The sequence below is a fragment of the Callionymus lyra genome, chromosome 14, assembly GCF_982586985.1.
Source record: "Callionymus lyra chromosome 14, fCalLyr1.hap1.1, whole genome shotgun sequence".
NCBI classification, from domain to species: domain Eukaryota; kingdom Metazoa; phylum Chordata; class Actinopteri; order Syngnathiformes; family Callionymidae; genus Callionymus; species Callionymus lyra.
Window position 1 is genome coordinate 14,746,495 of NC_141831.1, and position 20,363 is coordinate 14,766,857.

The window sequence follows — 20,363 nt, forward strand, 5'->3', positions numbered from 1 at the left end:
CACAAAGTTACGGAATACAGTCACTTCCCGTTGGACTGTGGGATCTCTTCAAAGTAAAAGCATGGTAACAAAAGTTAAAACAAATCTTCTACAGTTTTTCTTGTAAGAAATGAAAGTATTTCGTTTCCCCCTACTTTCTCAGACAAATATATATTCATGACATTACTTTGATGGAGTCTACTGACTCCTTCAAGAAACATCTTAAGACGTTTTTATTTGGAATACAGTCACTTCCTGTTAGACTGTGGGATCTCTTCAAAGTAAAAGCATGACATCAAAAGTTAAAACAAGCATTTTTACAGGAACAAGCCTTGTAAGAAATGAAAGTATTTTGTTTCCCCCGACTTTCTCAGACAAACATATATTCATGACATTACTTTGATGGATCTACTGACTCCTTCAAGAAACATCTTAAGACGTTTTTATTTGTTCAGGCTTTTCCTTGATTTTCTGGAACTCCTGTTGTGTTATCAGTTTTATCTTGACCTTTAAGTATATACTTTATTGAATATTGTTTTGATTGTTAAAGCGCTTTGTGACCCTGGTCTGGTAAAGCGCTATACAAATAAAATTACTTACTTACTTACACACATTCTTTTTTCAGTTTAGAATGTTCAAACTGCATGCCCAGCAAGATAACTGGGTCTGGTGACCTTTGAACTGACACAAATTCAAGGGGGACTTATTTTATTAGTTTTGTTTACTTTTTTCATGTGCTTTTAAGTGTGCCTATAGTTGAACTGAATGATAATATACAGTAAAAGTAAAATCAATGCTGTCATTAACTCCATTTTCCATTTTTATTATCGACCTAAATACTGAACCATGATACTGAAGATGATAATGGGCAATTAAAAAAAAAGGTAAGGTAAGGAAAATACTTTATTGAAATTGTTTTTTTTCCAAAAGCCAAGGAAAATACAGCAATTTTTCATAAAAAAATAAATCAAAATAAAATAAGAACAAAAACAAAGAGAAATAAAGAGAAGATGATACAATCCAAGTCTAAAGATAAAGATAAAGAACATCGATCAAAGAAAAATAGCAAATACAAAGGATATAAAGACTAACATAGAACAGAACATCGTGATATTTTCACTCCACTCCTGCCCCCGAACTCAGAATTGTACAATTTAATAGCCCGAGGAATGAATGAGTCCTTGAGTCTATAAAAAACAACAACTCAGAAGTCTCACATTAACAAAGGAATTATTTTACTATTTCTTTCTACAGGAATCTTTCAACATGGATACTGCAATAGTGTGCGTGTAATACAGCTTTGAAAAGCAACGTTTAAATAACAACCCGTCATTTATTATTATTCAAGCTCCAGTGTTTCATTACAAACACAACGAAAATAAGTTAAAAGCCTGAATTTAAGGGGAAAAAAAACTATAAAAATGAAATACATGAGAGAAGCAAGGTAGAGAGAAAATACAGAAATTCTAGAAATAATCTATAAAAATCGGTTTGTTTTTGTTTGACATTCTGTATTTTAACCTATAGGTGGCAGTGCAGCGCACTGTCCGTCATGAGTAGAAGAAGATGAAAGGAGGAGGAGCTACGTGTTTGAAAGTGGCGGGCAATCATAGAGCCGTGTGGGACTCGAGAGCAGACACGGAAGAAGTTTATATCAATGTTTTTAAATCTTAGAGGACGCCTTGCTTAAGTCGTCTAATGTAACGGTTATTATCCTGCTGTTCTGCCATATTTCTTGTCCGGATATATTTAAACTTTGTCACGGTAGGAGGTAAGAGCGAGTCAAGTTCAAGCTTTGTAAATACGTGGCTCATTTTTAGCCTCGACGGTTGCTAACAGTTGTCAGTGTAAATAGTAGCTTAACTGACATGTATCGTTGGAAAATGATCTTAAGTTTAGATCCTTTTTTATTTATTTATTTGAGGCATTTATATTTTTTTATTGACAAACTAGATCTTGTTCAATCTAAAGAAAACAAACAGAAGAGAGACTGTCATGATCAGGGCAACTACAATTGTGTATCTGTTAAGGAGATAATATTTGTTTACTGTCATTTCTCAGTAACTTATGGTTTATAAAAACAACAATGTGGTCGTTGATCTAGTTTCTTTAGAAATAGAAAAGCTTTATTCATCCCCAGAGGGGAAACACACTTATCATTACTCTGGTGTATTATAGATGGCCTACCCAGTACAAATATAGCAATAATATTATAATAGTTCCTTTGTTGTCACAAGGAGAATGACATTCTTTCAGAATCAACTTTAAAATTCTTACTTTCAGAGCTATTCATGGTCAGGCTCCTCCTTACATCAGTGATCTGATCCAGCCTTGCACACCAGCTCGGGCTCTGAGGTCTGTGGATCAGAATCTACTGATGGTTGAGAGAAATCCTTCCAGGCTGTTGCTCCTAAGCTTTGGAACGATCTTCCTCTCTCTTTGCGCTTGATGGATCTACTGACTCCTTTAAGAAACATCTTAAGACGTTTTTATTTGTTCAGGCTTTTCCATGATTTTCTGGAACTCCTGTTGTATTATCAGTTTTATCTTGCCCTTTAAAGTATATACTTTATTGAGTATTGTTTTGATTGTTTAAGCGCTTTGTGACCCTGGTCTGGAAAAGCGCTATACAAATAAAAATGACTTACTTACTTATTTACTTACAAGTGTTTGTTCCTCTAACCAACAGCAGAAGATCAAGACACTGGCATCATGCACAACGACGATGATAAAGTTATCCCAGTACGGGTCGCCCTAAGATGCCGCCCTTTGGTGCCAAAAGAAATCAACGAAGGATGTCAGTGTTGCCTCACCTTTGTACCTGGGGAGCCGCAGGTCAGAATTCAAGCGTTTCTTTCATTTTGTCACAATCTATGATGTTGCGTCTTGTGTGGAACCTACATTTATTTCTGGTTGTGTTTACTGTCACAATGAAATTTATTCTCGCATACAAAACAAGAGGCACCGTCTTGTGCATCCAGACTTGGTTTTTGTCCGGACTTGGGAGTTTTGCTATTAACTATTTATTCTCTATTTATTACACAAAGTGTCACTATTTAATTTAGATTTATGTCTACGCCATTTCAGTTGGTTTTACACCACATAACCAAAAAGCAGTGTGCCAATGATTGTCAACTATTAATAGAAAATCTAGTAGCAAGGGGTGAAAACTTTAGTTGTTGTCCAAGTTAGAGTTTACAAATAATATTGCAATTTAAAAGTTTTGAGCCATTTTTAGAAAATCAAGTTGAGTTATCTGCTACTTTAGAATTTTGTTATACCTTAAACCTCTTCTCGTTTACCTTGTTTACATGTTTTCTTCAACACCTTATGTTTCAGGTGGTTGTAGGTGCAGAGAAGGCGTTTACATACGATTACGTGTTCGATCCAACTGCAGAGCAAGAGGAGGTTTTCAGTTCCGCCGTGTCCCCCTTATTGTGTGGACTTTTCAAAGGTAATTCTCCTTAATAACATGTGTCATTATTGATTATCTTTTGTATGGCAAAAGCCTTGCAGATGATGTGTGAGCCGATTGGTCAGGAGGCTATTTGCTAGTTTCATGAAGCATAGAAAAGATTATTAACTAGAATCTATATTGTATCATGTCAGAGTGGATTGATATAATGAATGACACAAATGTCATTTGTTGCAGGCTACCATGCAACGGTTCTGGCTTACGGACAAACCGGGTCGGGGAAGACTTTTTCCATGGGAGGAACCTACACATCATCACAAGAAAATGATCCCTCCGTTGGCGTTATCCCACGAGTTGTCCAAAACATCTTTTCGGAAATGGAAAAGCGGGATGACTGTGAATTCTCCCTGGCTGTTTCTTATTTGGAGGTTGTTTTCATTGATGTGTAAAAGGCAGTCTCTAGTCTCTTATTATAATTTGTGATTGCAGATCTACAATGAAGACGTGCTGGATCTGCTCTGCACAACAAAAGACAAGCCTGCCATTAGTATCCGGGAAGACCCAAAAGAGGGAATAAAGGTAAGCAATGCACACATTGAATTCCTTATATCAGAAGTGTTGAATTTAATTTTTGGACCATAAACTGTCCTTCAAGATGAAGTGCATTAAAGCTTTAGGTTTACATAAACATCTTCTGTCTGCAGCTTGTGGGGTTAACCGAGAGGCAGGTGTTCTCTGCACATGAGATGGTCAGCTGTTTAGAGCTCGGCAATTCCACCCGGACTGTCGCTTCCACAGCCATGAATGCTGCGTCGTCGCGGTCACATGCCATTTTCACCATCACCCTGGAGCAGCGAAGGAGTGGTGACAAGTAGGCTTTTTAAAAATTGATTTCTCGCTGTGAATTTCATGTGTTCTGGCGTCATGACTACATTCAAGTGAAATATCTGAATATTTAAGAGTGATCTTTTGTTCTTGTAAACTAGGGAAGAAAGTCCTTTTTGTACAAACTTTTTCACAAATAAGTCTTGTTTGTTTTCTGCATTTACTATAGAGCTGATTCTATAATCTCTAAATTGCATCTCGTGGACCTGGCTGGTTCTGAGAGGCAAAAGAAAACTAAAGCAGAGGGTGATCGTTTAAAAGAAGGTAAAACGGCGTTTTTTTTTTAACGGTGGCAATGGTGTCTTTGCAGTGTCTAAAATGTCTGCTTTTATGTTTCTCCGCAGGCATCAGCATCAACAAAGGCCTCCTGTCTTTGGGAAATGTGATCAGTGCCCTTGGTGATGAAAGCAAGAAAAACACTTTTGTTCCATACAGAGACTCCAAACTGACGCGTCTGTTGCAGGGTAGGTCACACCCTTCTGTTTTTATGTTTATCTTGTTTCTTTCTCCTATATATTGTGCTAGTGCTACAGTTTCTTGCTTCAGTTCAGTACAGGTTCTTTTCCACTCATCACCCTGCTTCAATTATATTGTGCAACTGAATTGTGAGTCCGTTGGGACGTAAAATACATTTCAAATAATGATTATAAAAAGTGTCGCACTACATAAAACGGTAAATGACGTAGTTGGGCATGACGCAGAAAACTGAACATAAAAGGTTTTGATTATCAATTTTCCGTGTCATAAACGGGGAGGAAACCTTGGATGCCTTTCGCCAGGATGGGAACAGTATACGTACTGTGAAACTACTGGCCATGTGAGGAAAAAACACACTGTACTTCATTTTCTTGGGGTTGCTATGTTTGTCACTTTGATGGTCGGCCTTTTAAAGCATGTATTAATGTACAATGCATACATTTACTTACAAAACTCTCTTTTAATAGTTGCTTACATTAGAAAATGCTTTCAAGTCCAGTCCACTGAAAAAGATTGCTTTTTTGAAAGCTAAAATCTTGTTTACCATTACAACGCCCACTCTGCTGTGAATGGTCATAAATTGAGGTTTGTCACACAGCGTCATGAATCCAGAAAGTCCTCACCACAAAGGGACGTGTATAAAGAAAGAACAAGGGAGTTATTTGCTGCTGCTGCAGGAGGACTTAAGCCATAATTACGTCATAATGAACTCCGCTCTCGTAACCTCTAGTTCGCCAAGATTTGCGACATGGAGAAATGTATACGGTAATAACTTCAAAACATGGTGAGGGATGTAAGTGAGTTGAGTTGGGAATATACATTAGTTGCTCTTTAAAATGGTAACACCTACACTAGTTGATGTACTGTTTATACCGTTTGTACCAGTATTTATTGGGGGGTTTTTTTTGGAATCTGATGAAAGGAAAAACGTGCAATAACGACTGCTTTACTGTCATTTCAATAGACTCGCTGGGAGGAAACAGTCACACGTTGATGATCGCTTGTGTGAGTCCGGCAGACTCCAACATGGAGGAGACCATTAACACGCTGCGATATGCAGACAGAGCTCGTAAAATTAAAAACAAACCCGTCATCAACGTTGACCCCAGAGCTGCAGAGATGAACCGATTAAAACAGCATGTAAATGACCTTCCTTTATTTATTTCATGTCGTCTCACCCTGTACTCAAAACTATCCCTAACCACCGTTTACAGGTGCAGGAGCTGCAGGTGATGTTGCTTCATGCCCGTGGAGGTGTTGTGCCATCAAACATGGGGTAAGGAGGGGGGGAGGCACGGGTCGAAGTTTCAATTAAAAATTTGACCTCAAAGTAAAAAAAAATCTTTCTTGGCGGCAGGAGCGAGTCTGGAGAAAATGTGAACAAGCTCCTGCAAAAGAATCGTAGCCTGCAGGATGAGAACAACAAGTTGAGCAGAGAGCTGGGTGAGGCGGCCGGACAGACGGCCCTCATGTTTGAGAAGATTATCATGGTGAGTCACAACGCTCCCTTCATGTGATCAATAAGTGATCTTTTTATAAAAAAGAATCTGTGGTCTGTCTTTCATAGACTGAACAAGCAAATGAGAAACTACAAGGCAAACTTGAGCAACTACGTCAGCATTCAGCGTGAGTTGACTTTCTTTTTTCTTTTTTTTCAAGAATCAAACCATTTTTCTCATAATTGATTCCCCTTCTGGTATTAATCTCAGCTGCACAGTCGATCTGGAGAAGCTGCTCGAGGCTCTGGAAGACCAGGAGCTTAAGGAGAATGTTGAGATAATGAAAAACTTGCAGGATGTCATTTTGGAGCTGAAGGTACAAAAGAGAATTTTTTTTATCTCCTCTTATGCTTCCAATACTAAATATATTCCACACAAAATGTTTCTGTGTGAATGTTGCCAGTAACATTGGTAGCTCTTATGTGATGCTAATTCCAGGGTCTTTAAATGTATATTACTTATTATTATATTAAATTTAGAGTCCAGTGGGACACTAGATAATTCTGGGAAAGGGGGATGTTTTTTTTAACCGTAGCATTTCACAATTATTTGTGATTTATTTGTTCATTATTTTTCTAGTATTCTTTCATGTAGTGGTTTAATGGATTTTGTGCATCATTATCTTTTTTCGTTCAACTTGTTTCAAAGCGGTATTATATGAACTTATGCTGACATTGTTTTTAAAAGAATGAAAGTGCTGGAATCGCTGCCTGCATAGACGCGATGACCATTGGAGAAGATGGAGCCGAGGGAAATGGCAGTAAAAACGACTCGCATGCTTCCCCAACGGTTTGTTCCATGTTGTCCTGTTCTTTTTGTTCCTCAAGGAATCTCATGGATTACAGGCTTTCTAGATTAGCTGTTGCCACCATAATTAAGTATAATTACTGCAATGGTAAAATCATATTTGTGGTATAGTATATTCTCTGAGTAACTTTTTTTTGTACTTTTCTGATGTTTAGAAGTTGTTAACTAAATATACTCGCTGGTTTTAATACCAAACGATGCCTATGGGATTTCAGGGGATGACGAACGCTCTGAATTTTATTTCAAATGATAATCTGTCAGACATTTGCTTAATATTAGAGACTAATTGAGCTTAATCCTCTCTTCTGTCTCACAGGCTGCCGGTGCTGAAAAGGATCCATCCGACTCCTTCACGGCCAATCACGCGCTGCGCCAAGCCCATCTCTCCAAGGAGCTAATTGAACTGAACAAAGTGCTGAATTTCAAGGAGGCTTTTGTGAAGAAAATGTGTCAAAATGACAGCCAGTTGGAGCCCATGCAGTCTGAACATCAGGTTAGTGGCTGTTGTTGTGTAATCCAGCAGTAAACAAGCCTGTTGTCATGTTGGATTCTTTTTTATACGTTTGTATTTATTTATTTTAACACAGAAAAATGTGAATAGCCTCCAATCGTCGGTAGACGCGCTGCAGAAAGAGAAAGAAAATCTTGTTCTCGCCCTTCAGTCCGCTAAGAAAGAAACCAACCACGCCAAGTATGGGCTGCTTTCATTTATTTAAACCGCAAATTACTTTTCATACCAAACGTCTAATTGCCCTGAAACGCTTCATCGTCCTTCCTCTGATGAATCTTCCAGGTTGAGCGAGCAAAGAAGAAAGAGGCTGCAGGAGCTGGAGACCCAATTAGTGGACATGAAGAAGAAACTCGTGGAGCAATCCAAACTGCTGAAACTCAAAGAGTCGTCCGTTCAGAAAGTTAGCAAACTGGTGCAAGAGATTCAGGTAACAGGGTGTCTTATCTTGCTGCATGTGTATCCAGTTGTCTAAGTTTGACTTTATTTAAAGATAATTTGACAAGTGTACATTAAAGGTGGGGGTTTGAAACGTAATCATGCAAGGGGTCAAACCTTTTAAGCATTAAAATGTGTGTTATCTCTACGTTTGTCCTCCTTTACCAAACGTTCTACCCTTTATGTAAGTCTTTGTTCAAATCTCTGTTCCTCATCTCAAACCCTGGTATCTTTATAGATAACATGGACATTAATATTTATTATATTTAGCCAACAGGCCACATAAAGTGACAGATTTGTCCCTCGAGTTTGACCGAATTTGTGGGTATTTGGGATGTGTAACGTCCTGTGGGGATTGTTTTTAACCCTCTTGTACCTTTGGGGACATATTTTGATTGTCTATTGACAACCTTTAATTCTATAGATTTAAAATAATAATAAGTGTTGAAAAGAAACTGTTTGTTTTTTCTGGCAGGCGATGAAGTCTCAGCGTGTGCAGCTGATGAGACAAATGAGGGACGACTCTGACAAGTTCCGGTCGTGGAAAAGTAAGAAGGATAAAGAGGTTCTACAGCTGAAGGAAAAGGTATTCATTCTCGCGAAAATACCATTTCATGCATTTCCCTCACAAAAAAGTCATCGTTTTTATTTTTACATTATTTTTGATTCAACTTTATTTGAGTTCATCCTTTGATGAGGTTTCCATCCTTTTTTCTATTTTTATTTGTGCGACAGGATCGCAAACGTCAATACGAGCTGCTCAAACTGGAGCGGGATTACCAGAAACAGGCCAACAACCTGCGCAGGAAAACAGAAGAGGTAGGATCTTTGTTCAAGTGACGATCTGTTAAAGGGGGGTTCCATTACTTGGGGCTCGCCATCAACTCTGTTCATTACAAACAGGCTGCCGCGGCTAATAAACGACTGAAGGACGCCCTGCAGAAGAGAAGCGAGGTCGCAGAGAAGCGGAAAGATTCCCAGAACCGAGGGATGGAGACCGCCGCAGCACGAGTGAAGGTAGAGAAACCGGAATGAGACAATTATACGCAGTGAGTTCTGAAGCCTCACGGTAAGAACGTGACATAAACAAATCTAACTTATTTTATTTTCCTCCTTTTGGAATCGTTATGCTTCCTGGTTCCTATGATCATTTCCCCCAATTACTCTGTCCAGAAATAGATGCCCGTCTGTCGATTTAGATGTTCCAAATTAATCCCTTTTTAATTAAACATGACCAAAACAACTGATTATGAATTTGGCTATGATAGTGAAAAACATTGCGTTTATTTGGAGTCAAAATAAGTGAATCTTTATCCTTAAGATTGTCCCTCCTTCTCAGTCTTGGCTCCTAAACGAAGTGGAGGTGATGGTGAGCACGGAGGAGGCGCGGCGTCACCTCAGCGACCTGCTGGAGGACAGGAAGGTCCTGGCCCAGGAGATCAACCATCTCAAACAACAAATGGAGGCAGGGGAGCGACCCGCCGCCAAGATCAGGGTGAGTCCACGAACCGAGACAAAAGTGAACAATGCGCTGATCAAACCCATCGACGTCGTCCTCAATGCAGCGCCGGACGTTGCTCATCTCTGAGCTGGAGACTCAAGGCGCTCTGGAGACTCCTCTGAACAAGCAGGTGGAGAACCTGGAGACGGAAATGGGCCTCAGGTGAGCTGCAGGCTTCAGACCGATGGATCAATCATGAGAATGAATTGAATCATCCCGTGGGTTTGTCGACAGGAATGCCCAGATAGCCGATCTTCAGCAGAAGATACTCGTCGCGGAAGGCGAGGGTCGCCTCAAACAACGCATCGACGGCATCACGAGCATCGTGGACGCAAAGTGCGCCGTTCGACTGCTCGTGTCCGAGGTGAACACGACTACAGTCTCCCCCTTTTTTAAAGTGGTTCTGTCCATTTCAACTCCTTTTCTTTCCCTTCAGCTGGTGTCGGCGAAGACGGCGAGCGCAAAGCTCGAGAGCGAACTCCACCAAGAGAAGGGAAACTCGCAAGACGTGAGGAAGATGTTGGTGGACGAGAGAAGCGTGATGTCGACGATGGACATGGAGCACCAGCAGCAGCTGGTGGAGCTGGAGCAGAGGCATCAGGAGAAGGTACGGACCTGTCGTGGTGGAAATCAAGATGATCGTTTATGGAACGAACTTCTGATTGTAAGATGCAGCGGATTATTAGGAGCATTCAGAGAAATTAAAGCTGTAACTATTGCATTTGAAACTAAATTGAAGTTGTAAACATTACATTTATTATGAGATTTAAGATAAATCTTATTTTAATCAACAGTTTTCACAAAGAAAAAGCGTATATTTATTGTACAATCGTTTATTGTACGCAAATAAAAGTAATATTTAAAATTAAATACATTCACAAAACTATAGGTTGTCTGGACTGTACAAGTACATTTAATCAACCCTGATTGCTCGTTTTGGGTCGCGGCCTACTGCCATCAGTGTGTGTGTATGACTAAAGAAATCTCAAAAAGCTTTAAAGTCTCTTTGGAGACAACATGCATGCATTTAAATGTACTAACACAATATTACACATACAAATAAACAGACTCCTTAAAGAACCAGAGCAAGCATTTTAAAAAATCAAAATACTAATGCAAAAAATGAACAAAAGCAACGAGATAAAAGCTTAAACACAAAGTTAACATCTATCACAAACTATTCCAATATTACCAAATGCAACTTCACCTAGAAATGCATGTGGTCATTTAATTAAAATGAAAAGGATTGTTTCACAGAAACCAAAAATTCTCTATAAAAACCCACACAAATCCCAAATAAAAACATATGCATTGATTATCTAACAATATAAACAATTTTGGGACAATTTCACTTGTACATTTTACCTTAAGAGTAGACTAGTATGAATGAAGCATGCATCTGTTCGTCACATGACCTCAAACTTTATTTAAAATGAACAATGACGTACACAGTTACCGGTACTATAAATCACTAAAGAGACAATATAAAGAAAACTTTTTATTTCATTTCATTTAACTTCATTCATTATTTTATTTAATATAATATTATTATTATGTAATTAAATTTGTATAAATTGAGTTTATTACAATATTTAATTGAATACTTTCCGTTTATTACAAGAAAGTCGTATGTCACGATTATTACAAGATTAAATATGTGTATAACATTTTTTACAAAATCTATAGATCTTTTTTTTTTACAAAAATTAAAGACGTATATAGTGTTTATTACTAGATTAAAGTCTTTATATCACGATTCTTACAAGATTAAATGTGTGTGTGTGTGTGTATAGCGTTGATTACTAAATAAAGTTTTATATTAACAATTATTTCAAGATTAAATGTGTGTATAGCATTTATTACTTTATTAGAGTCGTATATTACTATTATTACAAGATTAAATATGTGTGTGTATTTAACGTTTATTACGAAATTAGAGACGTATATAGTGTTTATTACTAGTTAAAAATTGTATATTGCAATTTATTCCGTGATTAATTATTTGTATGTACAGCATTTATTATGAAATTTAAGTTCTATAATGCGATTATTATTACGTAGTAGTTTACTACAATATTAAAGTTGAATACTTTACGTTTATTAGGAGATTAAAGTTGTATAAATAAAGTTTATTACAAGATTAAAATCTTATGTTACGTTTATTACCAGAGTACAGTCGTATATTGCGTTTATAGGAGTCATGCGTTAAGTTTATTATAAGATTTTATTTATGTATGCTACGTTATAGCGAGATCATTAATTAATCGTTAATTTTTCGGCACATCAGCATCAAATTATCATCAGTATACAGATTTAAAAAATATATATATGCAAGAAGGAACCAGATGGACTTGAAAGAAATTCCCTGTTTATAGGGAAAGGAGTTTTCGCTGGTAATGCAGTGTTTTTACCGTAATAATTAACATTCCTTTCTCGTGTTAATCACAATTTTGATTGACAGGTTCTGTACCTCCTGAATCAGCTGCAGAACAAACCCATCGAGTCCAACGATTCACCCAAAAGCGAGGAAGAAAGTCGGAGAGAGCAGGAGCTTCTGCAACGACTTAAGATTCAGGTTTGTTCAAGCCAGGAGGAAATTAATCTTTTTTTTTTTTTAAATATGTTGTGTTATCTTGTGCCGATACTTCAGGACGAGGAGCTGGAGAAGCTGCGGGAATTAAGTGAACAGAACCAGAATCTGCTGGAGCAGAACGAACAGTATAGACAAGTGAGTGGAGAGTTAAGTGGGGATTAATATATAGTTCCGTCCAGTTTTACTTTACATGAGAACGTTGTAAATTACACAAGTCAAGGCGTTAAAACGTGCGTTTGACCTGAAAGAGAAACCACTTTAAAGAGCGCTATTAACCAAATATATATCGACTATATTTTGATGTTTTTTGTTTCAGAAATTATCGCTGCTCCAGTTGGCGAGTGGAAAAAAGATCAACCTTCCCGCCAGCGTTGAACCGAGTCACGATGATTCCTTCGAATACGTTCCTCCCAAGGTTAGAAGATTTTCAATAAAGTGGACGGAAGATCAGTTTTAAACCTTTTTTTTTTCCCTAATTTAAAGCCAAAGACCAAACGCTTCACCACGGCTAAAGCGCCGCTGAGCATGTCCATCAACGTCGAGGAGCTCTTGTCTCCCAGCGAGGACGAGGACGAGCGGGAAGACGAGTGGCGCCCGATGAAACTGGAAAAAGTGCGGAGAGTTTCCAAGAAAGCGAAGGCAACCGGGGTGAGTTTTTTTTTTTTTTCTTCTTCTTCTCCCGTTAAAACGGGATTTTTTTTTTGGGATGAGTCAAGCTCGTTTCTGCTGTTCCTCAGTGCGCCTGTAAGGGGCGCTGCATCAACAAAGTGTGCCGGTGCCGCAAGGGGAAGACGACGTGCGGCGAGAACTGCCAGTGCGATCACGAGAAGTGTCGGAACATGGAGGCGAAGGATCGCGACGAGGGGAACAACGTGAGTTTTCTCTCAAGATGATGATCGTTTTTAAAGGTCTTCTTTATTCGTGGACTTTGAACTGGATCAAACTCTTCCAGGAGCCGCAACCGACCGAGTCTCCGGACGACCAGGCGCCCGTCAGTCCAGACAACCTCACTTTCTTCAAGCCTCCGTCCTGCACGCCCACCAAGCAGGTAAGAAGATCCCGGATCAAGTCCAGGTAGATCAGGGGTGAGCAAAAAAAATATTGTGTTACAGGTGCTACAAGAAATCGGAGACCTGGGTCACACCGAACTGGAGCTGGTCCAGGACTCGGTCCTGCCGGAGGAGGAGGAGTTCATGGATCAGGACGAAGACAAAACCACCGTCAGTTTTCTTAAAAAGAAGAAAAGAATCCTGACGAGTTTCCAGAACAGTTTTTTCTCCGGCTGCACTCCCATCAGAGAGGAATCCTGAACATGAATCTTCTTTAGCGTCTCTCCTTTTATCTGTGATCGACTGCAACGTCCTGTAGAAGTAGAGGAAGGAGGAAGTCGCGTAACTGGAAGGAAAAAAGGACAAATATGATAGTTTGAGTCGTTTCACTCGTAACGTGAACTTCACTATGAACTCAGTCGAGAGTTAATTCTTCAAGTCGCACCTTCTTGTCTCTCGTCAGCAGCAAGAGACACTTTTAATTTTCCTGCTGTAGCCAGAAATAACTTGATTCACTCATTTTTAATAATGTTATATTTAGTGTAAAGTAAAACGATTACTGCGGAAGTTGAGTTTTGTCACGGAACCAAATAAAATGTAGTCAAGAGTTTGTGTGTGAAATCATTTTTCTGTCGCATTCAAACAACTGGTTGTTTTAAAGTCGATGTAGCTTGACTTCTTCATTTTCTTCTTCCCGATCGTGTCCTCAATCCTCGCGTATATCAATATGTTTTTAACGCCATCATATCTACTATTAGATTGCGTAACAACCTTTGTAATAGCAATGACCAAATGGCTCTATCGGTTCGGGACTCTGACCACAAAAATGACGTCATCTGTGTGACCCACTCAAAATGCAACATATTTAATGTATAACTATATATTAAGAATGAATATCACACATTCACACAAACATTTGTGTATACAGTGGGGCAAAAAAGTATTTAGTCAGCCACCAATTGTGCGAGGTCTGTAATTTTCATCATAGGTACACTTCAAATGTGAGACAGAATGTGAAAAAAATCCAGGAATTCACATTGTAGGATTTTTAAAGAATTTATTTGTAAATTATGGTGGAAAATAAGTATTTGGTCACTTCAAACAAGGAAGATCTCTGGCTCTCACAGACCTGTAACTTCTTCAAGAAGCTCGTCTGTCCTTCACTCCTTACCTGTATTAATGGCACCTGTTTGAAGTGGTTATCTGTATAAAAGACACCTGTCCACAGCCTCAAACAGTCAGACTCCAAACTCCACTATGGCCAAGACCAAAGCGCTGTCGAAGGACACCAGGAAAATAATTGTAGACCTGCACCTGACTGGGAAGAGTGAATCTACAATAGGCAAGCAGCATTGTGTGAAAAAATCAAACTGTGGGAGCAATTATCAGAAAATGGAAGACATATAAGACCACTGATCATCTCCCTCGATTCACATTCTGTCTCTCACAGTTGAAGTGTACCTATGATGAAAATTACAGACCTCTGTCATCATTTTAAGTGGGAGAACTTGCACAATCGGTGGCTGACTAAACACTTTTTTGCCCCACTGTATATATATATTTACAAATCTTTTTTAAAGCCCGGAAAAAAAACAACTACCATGAACATTTTTATTTACTCGATGATTGATTCGTTGATTTCCTTCTTCCGGTGAGTTCTGCGCGTTACGTCATCTCACTTGTATATCTATTTATTGGAGGACAAGTTAGAGCAGGTATTTATTTTAAAATTAAAATTAAAACATCTTTTATTTATTATTAAATTAACCAAAAAATTGCTTTTTTTTTAATTTGAAATAAAATACACCGAATGGAAAATAAAAACAACCTTAAACATTTCGTATCTGCAGTGACGCCTAATTACCGGAAGAGGGCGAGCTGTACCACAGAGGGACATATTTTGAGGGGGGAAGGGTGACGTCATATCAAGTTTAATCTCATTGATGAATTAAAAAATATTAAGCGACGGCAGTCGTCATCTTCACCTCCACAAACAGACACTAAAAGTGATTTAAAAATGTATTTAAAACTTTTTAAAATAATGTTCAAGTTGTTTTGTTTATAACCGGACGTTTAAGAAGCAGTTGAACCTTTTCTCTTCAAATTAAATATGACTAACGAATGAAAGAAATAAAGAAAAATGCATTTTTTGTTTTTAAAATCAGGTCCGTTCACTGATGAAAATGATCTCCCATGGAGTTTTATGGCTAAAATAAAATGAGCGAATGTTTGCTCTTCGTGATAATAGATCAGACCTGGGCGAAGTGCGGCCCAGGGGCCACATGCAGCCCTTTGGCTGTATTTATGCGGCCCTCGTAATGTCAAAGTTTGATCATCTATAAACGGTTCTAATGCATTAACAAATGTATTTTGTATTTATTATTCAAAACATTTTTTTATAAGTTAGTTGAAGTAATGTTTTGAAAAAAACTCATATATTCAAGAATAAAATTGCAGCTTACTAAGCTTAACCTTTTTTTTAGGGAGTTTTTTTCATCTTTCTTTCTTCTTGACGGCCCCTAACAACATTCACAGACTTTAATGTGGCCCTTGAAGAATTATAACGGCCCAGCCCTGTAATAGATGGTTAGAAAAGGTCTCTCAAGTTCATGTCGAGACATTTTGTTTGATGTTTATTTCTCTAATTCATAGTTTATGAGTTCGTACGTGAGTAAGAATCAATAACATTCACACACTTCCTCAACCATAATCCAAACGTTTATTTCTGGACTGAAGGTCATGTGATGACCCAGGGATTTGTCGTAGCTCAGCGTATATGGATGTTATCTGATGACAAAAGAATGAAAGAATAAGAGGCGCGTGACAATAAAGTCGCTATCACGGCCGAGCGGTGTCACATTTTATCTGTGCTTTACTTCCTTACGGTCTCTGGACTCTGCACTCGAGCACCTCTCGGCCCTCAGAGATAAGATAAGTCAAGTTTATAAATGAAAAAAAAAAAGCTCTTCAAGAAGTGCTGAACCACATCTTCCCGTTTTGATTTTACACACAAAAAGCGAAAAAAAAAAACGTTTTAAGAACTAAATGAGTTGAATCACCTTTTTTATTTTTATTATTATTTGGATTATTGTTGTCTATGCTGTCATATTTGTGTCTAAAACTAAATAAATGTACATTTTTGGGGGTATTTACTCTAGATATAGATACTTGAGTTCATGTATTTAGTTAACAGGAAAGAAAATAAAAGGAGAATATTAGTAAAATAATAACAATTTCTATTAAATAAACTGGTCACAAACATGCATCCTGTAGCAGCACGATCTCCTTAATTTGAATGTATTTGTTGAAGTTAAAAGGTTAAAAAACTACTCAAGGGGTCGTTTTGTTCGCCGACACACGAGCAATAAAAAGTATTTTCCCTCAAACTTCATGACCCCATGAGAGACAAAGTCCAGAAGTGTGGATGAACTCATTAGTGAAGATGTTGTGCTGCTCTCCTTGTCGATGGGTCTTGTTCACGAGTGAGGGGACGGTGGGATGAACAGTCATGAGGTCTCTGCACCTGTCTGTCTGTCCGTGTGAAGAAAGAGCTGAGCCAAAAGACAAAGCTTTTCATTTACCATCCATCCAAAAAATGGTTGGAAAACACGTGGCCCTGAATGACTTTAAGGTGCGGAGCTCACTCATTTATTTGAGACTCAAAGTAGAGCCCCGCATCCTTCATGTAGAGAGAGAAGCCACTCCCACGGTGAGGAGGCCTCGGGGCAGACCCGGAACCTCTACATTCTCCTGGAAGGTTTTAATGGGGAAGAGGAGAGAAAGTGAGTAAGTAAGTAATTTTTATTCTTATAGCGCTTTTCCAGACCAGGGTCACAAAGCGCTTAAACAATCAAAATATATAATATATACATATATATATATATATATATAATATATACTCAATAAAGTTTATACTTTAAAGGGCAAGATAAGTCAGGGGTGGGCGTATATGATTGTGGGAAAACTTAAAAAATAAATACAATTATCTTTAGTCTCAATTTTATTTGATCTAATTGTATTTTTTTAAACTTGATTTTATTTAAAGATTCTAAAGAAAAAATCGTTGCTTATTTCATATTGTTTTCAATTTAAAATAGAATACTTCATATGCAAAAAAACATGTTATAATGATATATTTTATATACTTACTTTAAAAATAATATATAGTATACAAAAAATATAGAACTAATATCTATGAAAAGGACAAATAAAAGGAAGAAAAAAGGGAGGGAAAAAATGAACATTCTTTCACCTACGACCTTTCTGTGTCAACCAAGGTCACCTCGCTATTGAGTAATTTCACGACAGCAAGTGTCCAAAGTATTAACAAATAAGTAGAGCTTAAAGATAAGTTGATATTCTGGAGTAAAATCCATTTATAAAGAAGATTAATCGAGAATCAAGCTTTTTTTTGTTGTCGACTCATCAGAAAAACTCCTCGGAACATGAGTTCATCGAGGTGTTGGCCTGAGGTTGGGCAGACAAAAGGTGATGTTTTTTCGGCCCTACCTTCTCTCTCTCTCAGTGTGTGTGTGTGTGTGTGTGTGTGTGTGTGTGTGTGTGGAATCAGGATGTTGTCGAGGGGCAGGGCGTCGAGCCGGTTAAATATTGACCCGCAGGTGTAATCATTAACCCCGGGTCCGACTCCTGATCTCTCAAAACTGGACGCGCTGCCCCACGTTGGCCATTTCTTGCCGCTGCCTCCACGACCGAGACCGACTGCTCTCTCTCTCTCTCTCTCTCTCTCTCTCTCTCTCACGAACCGCCACCATCATCCCTTTCTCTCCATCGCCGATCCAACTTCGCCTTGCTGGTCTACGACCCCCTGCTGAGAGGGCGGAGGTGCACCTGCCGGGTGAGTCCACGTCGAGGCCCGAAAAACCGACGGAGAAACTATTTTTTCTGTGTGAAGTTTCCGAGATCATCGACTGTTTTTTTTTTATATCCTTCGACGTCCAACCCCTCGAATAAGAAGTGAGAAGAAGAAGTAGAAGATGTTGTTATTTTTCTCATGGGTTTGTAAACGGCAGGAAGTGGATGAAGCCAGTCCTGAGATGATCGGTGAGCAGGTACAGAGGTCGGCCACACCCGGGGCGAGCACCTATAGATGTTGATGACCGTCATAAACTGTGTTATCTACCAGGCCGGAGGAGGAGGAAGAGAAGACGGTCGTAAAAAAACTCTCCGACCGGTACTGACCGCTGCGTGTAACAGCAACTCCATGTGGAAGAGCCGTGAGAGTTCCAGTGGAGGAGCTGTTACCCGCAGAGACCAGTGGAACCCCCTCGCCCGACATTCTTTTGAAAGACTTCCTGGTGATGGGCGACAAGGTGATGACCTATGAATTGACAGCCAGTGAAGGAAACCTTCTGCCTGTCAGTTCTGTAGGCCACTGCCGCGTTTGACCCGCAGCCCAGAGACCCGGTCCGATTGGTTCCGTCTGACCTTTGTAGCCTGCAAATAAACTCTGACCACAAGACTCCACGTATTTACTGATGGTTTATTTATCGTTTAGCGTTCTGATCCCCGGTGCTCCAAACTAAAAATATATAAAAGACATTCAGTCGGTTGGTTTTTTTTTAAATTCCACCTCATAAGTACATCCCATAATATCCTGAAAAAGTATAAATATTAATCCTTTTAAAAGTCATTAAAAGCTGTTAAATACATGAAATTAAAAATTATTAATTGGCATTAAAATGTCTTAAATCAAATTTACAGAAGATTTTAAGGTTGGTTTTAATTTTTCAAAAATATTTGGTAACTTTTAGTTACCCCTAGAGTTTTTAACCCCTAGTGTTTTCGGGCCACGGTGACCTGTGACCGAGAGATAACACGAGGGTTAAAATAAAAGTTTTTCACAAAAAGCCTTTTTATGTTAAAATGTGGCTACAATTGATCCTATTTAATAAATGTGGTGTTTTTAATTTTTATACAAATTCATTTAAATTCTGGTTTATTGTCGAAGTTGGTCTTGAATCTAATTTCAAATTGCATTAAAAAGGTAAAATAAAAGCTGTATTAACCCTTTATTATCATCTATGGTTTTACTTTTATCATCGCAAAGCCAGGAAAACGATTGTGTTTTACAAATAAATGTCATATATTGCGTTTTTATATCGTTATTAAAGGCGTATCTCAGTCTGTCTCAGATTATTTTCTTACTCATACATGTTAAGATAAGTAAGTTAGTAAGTAAGTAATATTTATTTATATAGCGCTTTTCGAGACCAGGGTCACAAAGCGCTTAGACAATCAAAACAATACTCAAAAAAGTACATACTTTAAAGATCAAGATAAGTCAAGATAAGATATAGAAGGAGAAAACGGTCGTCCAAGGGGAAAAGTAGAGTAGAGTAGAGTAGAATAAAGTAGTAAAAGGGTTTATTGCAACAAAACAAGCTTTTCCAACAACTACTAATGATACGGTTAAAAGATGAGCGCAGCGATGGCGCCCTCGTGTGGCCACTGCTATAACGCCTTTTAAATTTACGTCATGGTGTATTCTCTTCGTTTCTAAGAAAAAAAAACTCAGTACAATTTCAAAAATGCATTCTAAATATATATATATATATTTTTTGGAACGATTTCTATTCGTTCTCAAGTAGAATTAATAATATAAGCAAGCATAACTAATTTGACCATGTTTTATAAAATCCTCTTGCGTTTATGTTTAAAGGGAATTTCTTTAGGTACAATGTAATTAGATTGTATTTCAAAAATACAATCCAAATATTAACATTTTCGTTTGAACGATTTCTATTAAAGATTTACGATCATTATTAATTAGAGCTTGTCGTTTAATTTAATTTAACCATGTTTGATACAAGCCACTTGCGTTAATTGTTATATGTTATATATATAATTATAATTTAATTTGATTGTATTTTAAAAAATGAATTCCACATTGCAAAATATCCGTTTGCAAATTTAAAAACTATATTTAAAGTAATAACTGGATTTAAAGCAAATTATTCATATAATTTACACAAAGAATTAAAGCTGTAAATATTACTTTATCGTTGTTTCTGTATAATTGTTATTATCTTTTCAGGGCCTTGTTTCTCTTTAATACATACATTTTAAAAAAAGGAAATAAACAAAACCCAACATGTATTCTATAAACATTTAGGAGAATGATTAATAGTAGTTTTTATAACATTTTATTTTATTTGGTAAAATCCATTTATCTATAATAACGCTCACTTGATC

At 37.9% G+C, this 20,363-nt stretch overlaps 1 protein-coding gene across 1 annotated transcript; it reads left to right on the forward strand.

Moving 5' to 3' along the window:
• The first annotated feature begins 1,610 nt into the window (after positions 1 to 1,610).
• On the forward strand, positions 1,611 to 13,758 carry kif4 (kinesin family member 4). Its single transcript, XM_087806653.1, has 31 exons — positions 1,611 to 1,750; positions 2,669 to 2,814; positions 3,319 to 3,433; positions 3,632 to 3,822; positions 3,884 to 3,973; positions 4,099 to 4,265; positions 4,449 to 4,543; positions 4,624 to 4,743; positions 5,721 to 5,896; positions 5,971 to 6,032; positions 6,114 to 6,246; positions 6,324 to 6,382; positions 6,466 to 6,571; positions 6,943 to 7,044; positions 7,379 to 7,555; positions 7,650 to 7,753; positions 7,856 to 8,000; positions 8,484 to 8,594; positions 8,744 to 8,827; positions 8,912 to 9,025; positions 9,348 to 9,503; positions 9,574 to 9,671; positions 9,744 to 9,873; positions 9,946 to 10,116; positions 11,971 to 12,084; positions 12,160 to 12,237; positions 12,419 to 12,517; positions 12,586 to 12,750; positions 12,840 to 12,974; positions 13,055 to 13,150; positions 13,215 to 13,758. Exons 2-31 carry the CDS (start codon positions 2,692 to 2,694, stop codon positions 13,410 to 13,412), a joined length of 3,714 nt encoding a protein of 1,237 aa, XP_087662779.1. The 5' UTR covers positions 1,611 to 1,750; positions 2,669 to 2,691; the 3' UTR covers positions 13,413 to 13,758.
• The last annotated feature ends 6,605 nt before the right edge of the window (positions 13,759 to 20,363 follow it).

Excerpts from the sequence above, each read along its gene's own strand:
- kif4 (XM_087806653.1), top strand. The coding sequence starts at position 2,692 with ATGCACAACGACGATGATAAAGTTATCCCAGTACGGGTCGCCCTAAGA. Across the intron at positions 2,815-3,318 it reads TTGTACCTGGGGAGCCGCAG|GTGGTTGTAGGTGCAGAGAA; the intron begins GTCAGAATTCAA and ends CTTATGTTTCAG. Across the intron at positions 4,744-5,720 it reads ACTGACGCGTCTGTTGCAGG|ACTCGCTGGGAGGAAACAGT; the intron begins GTAGGTCACACC and ends TCATTTCAATAG.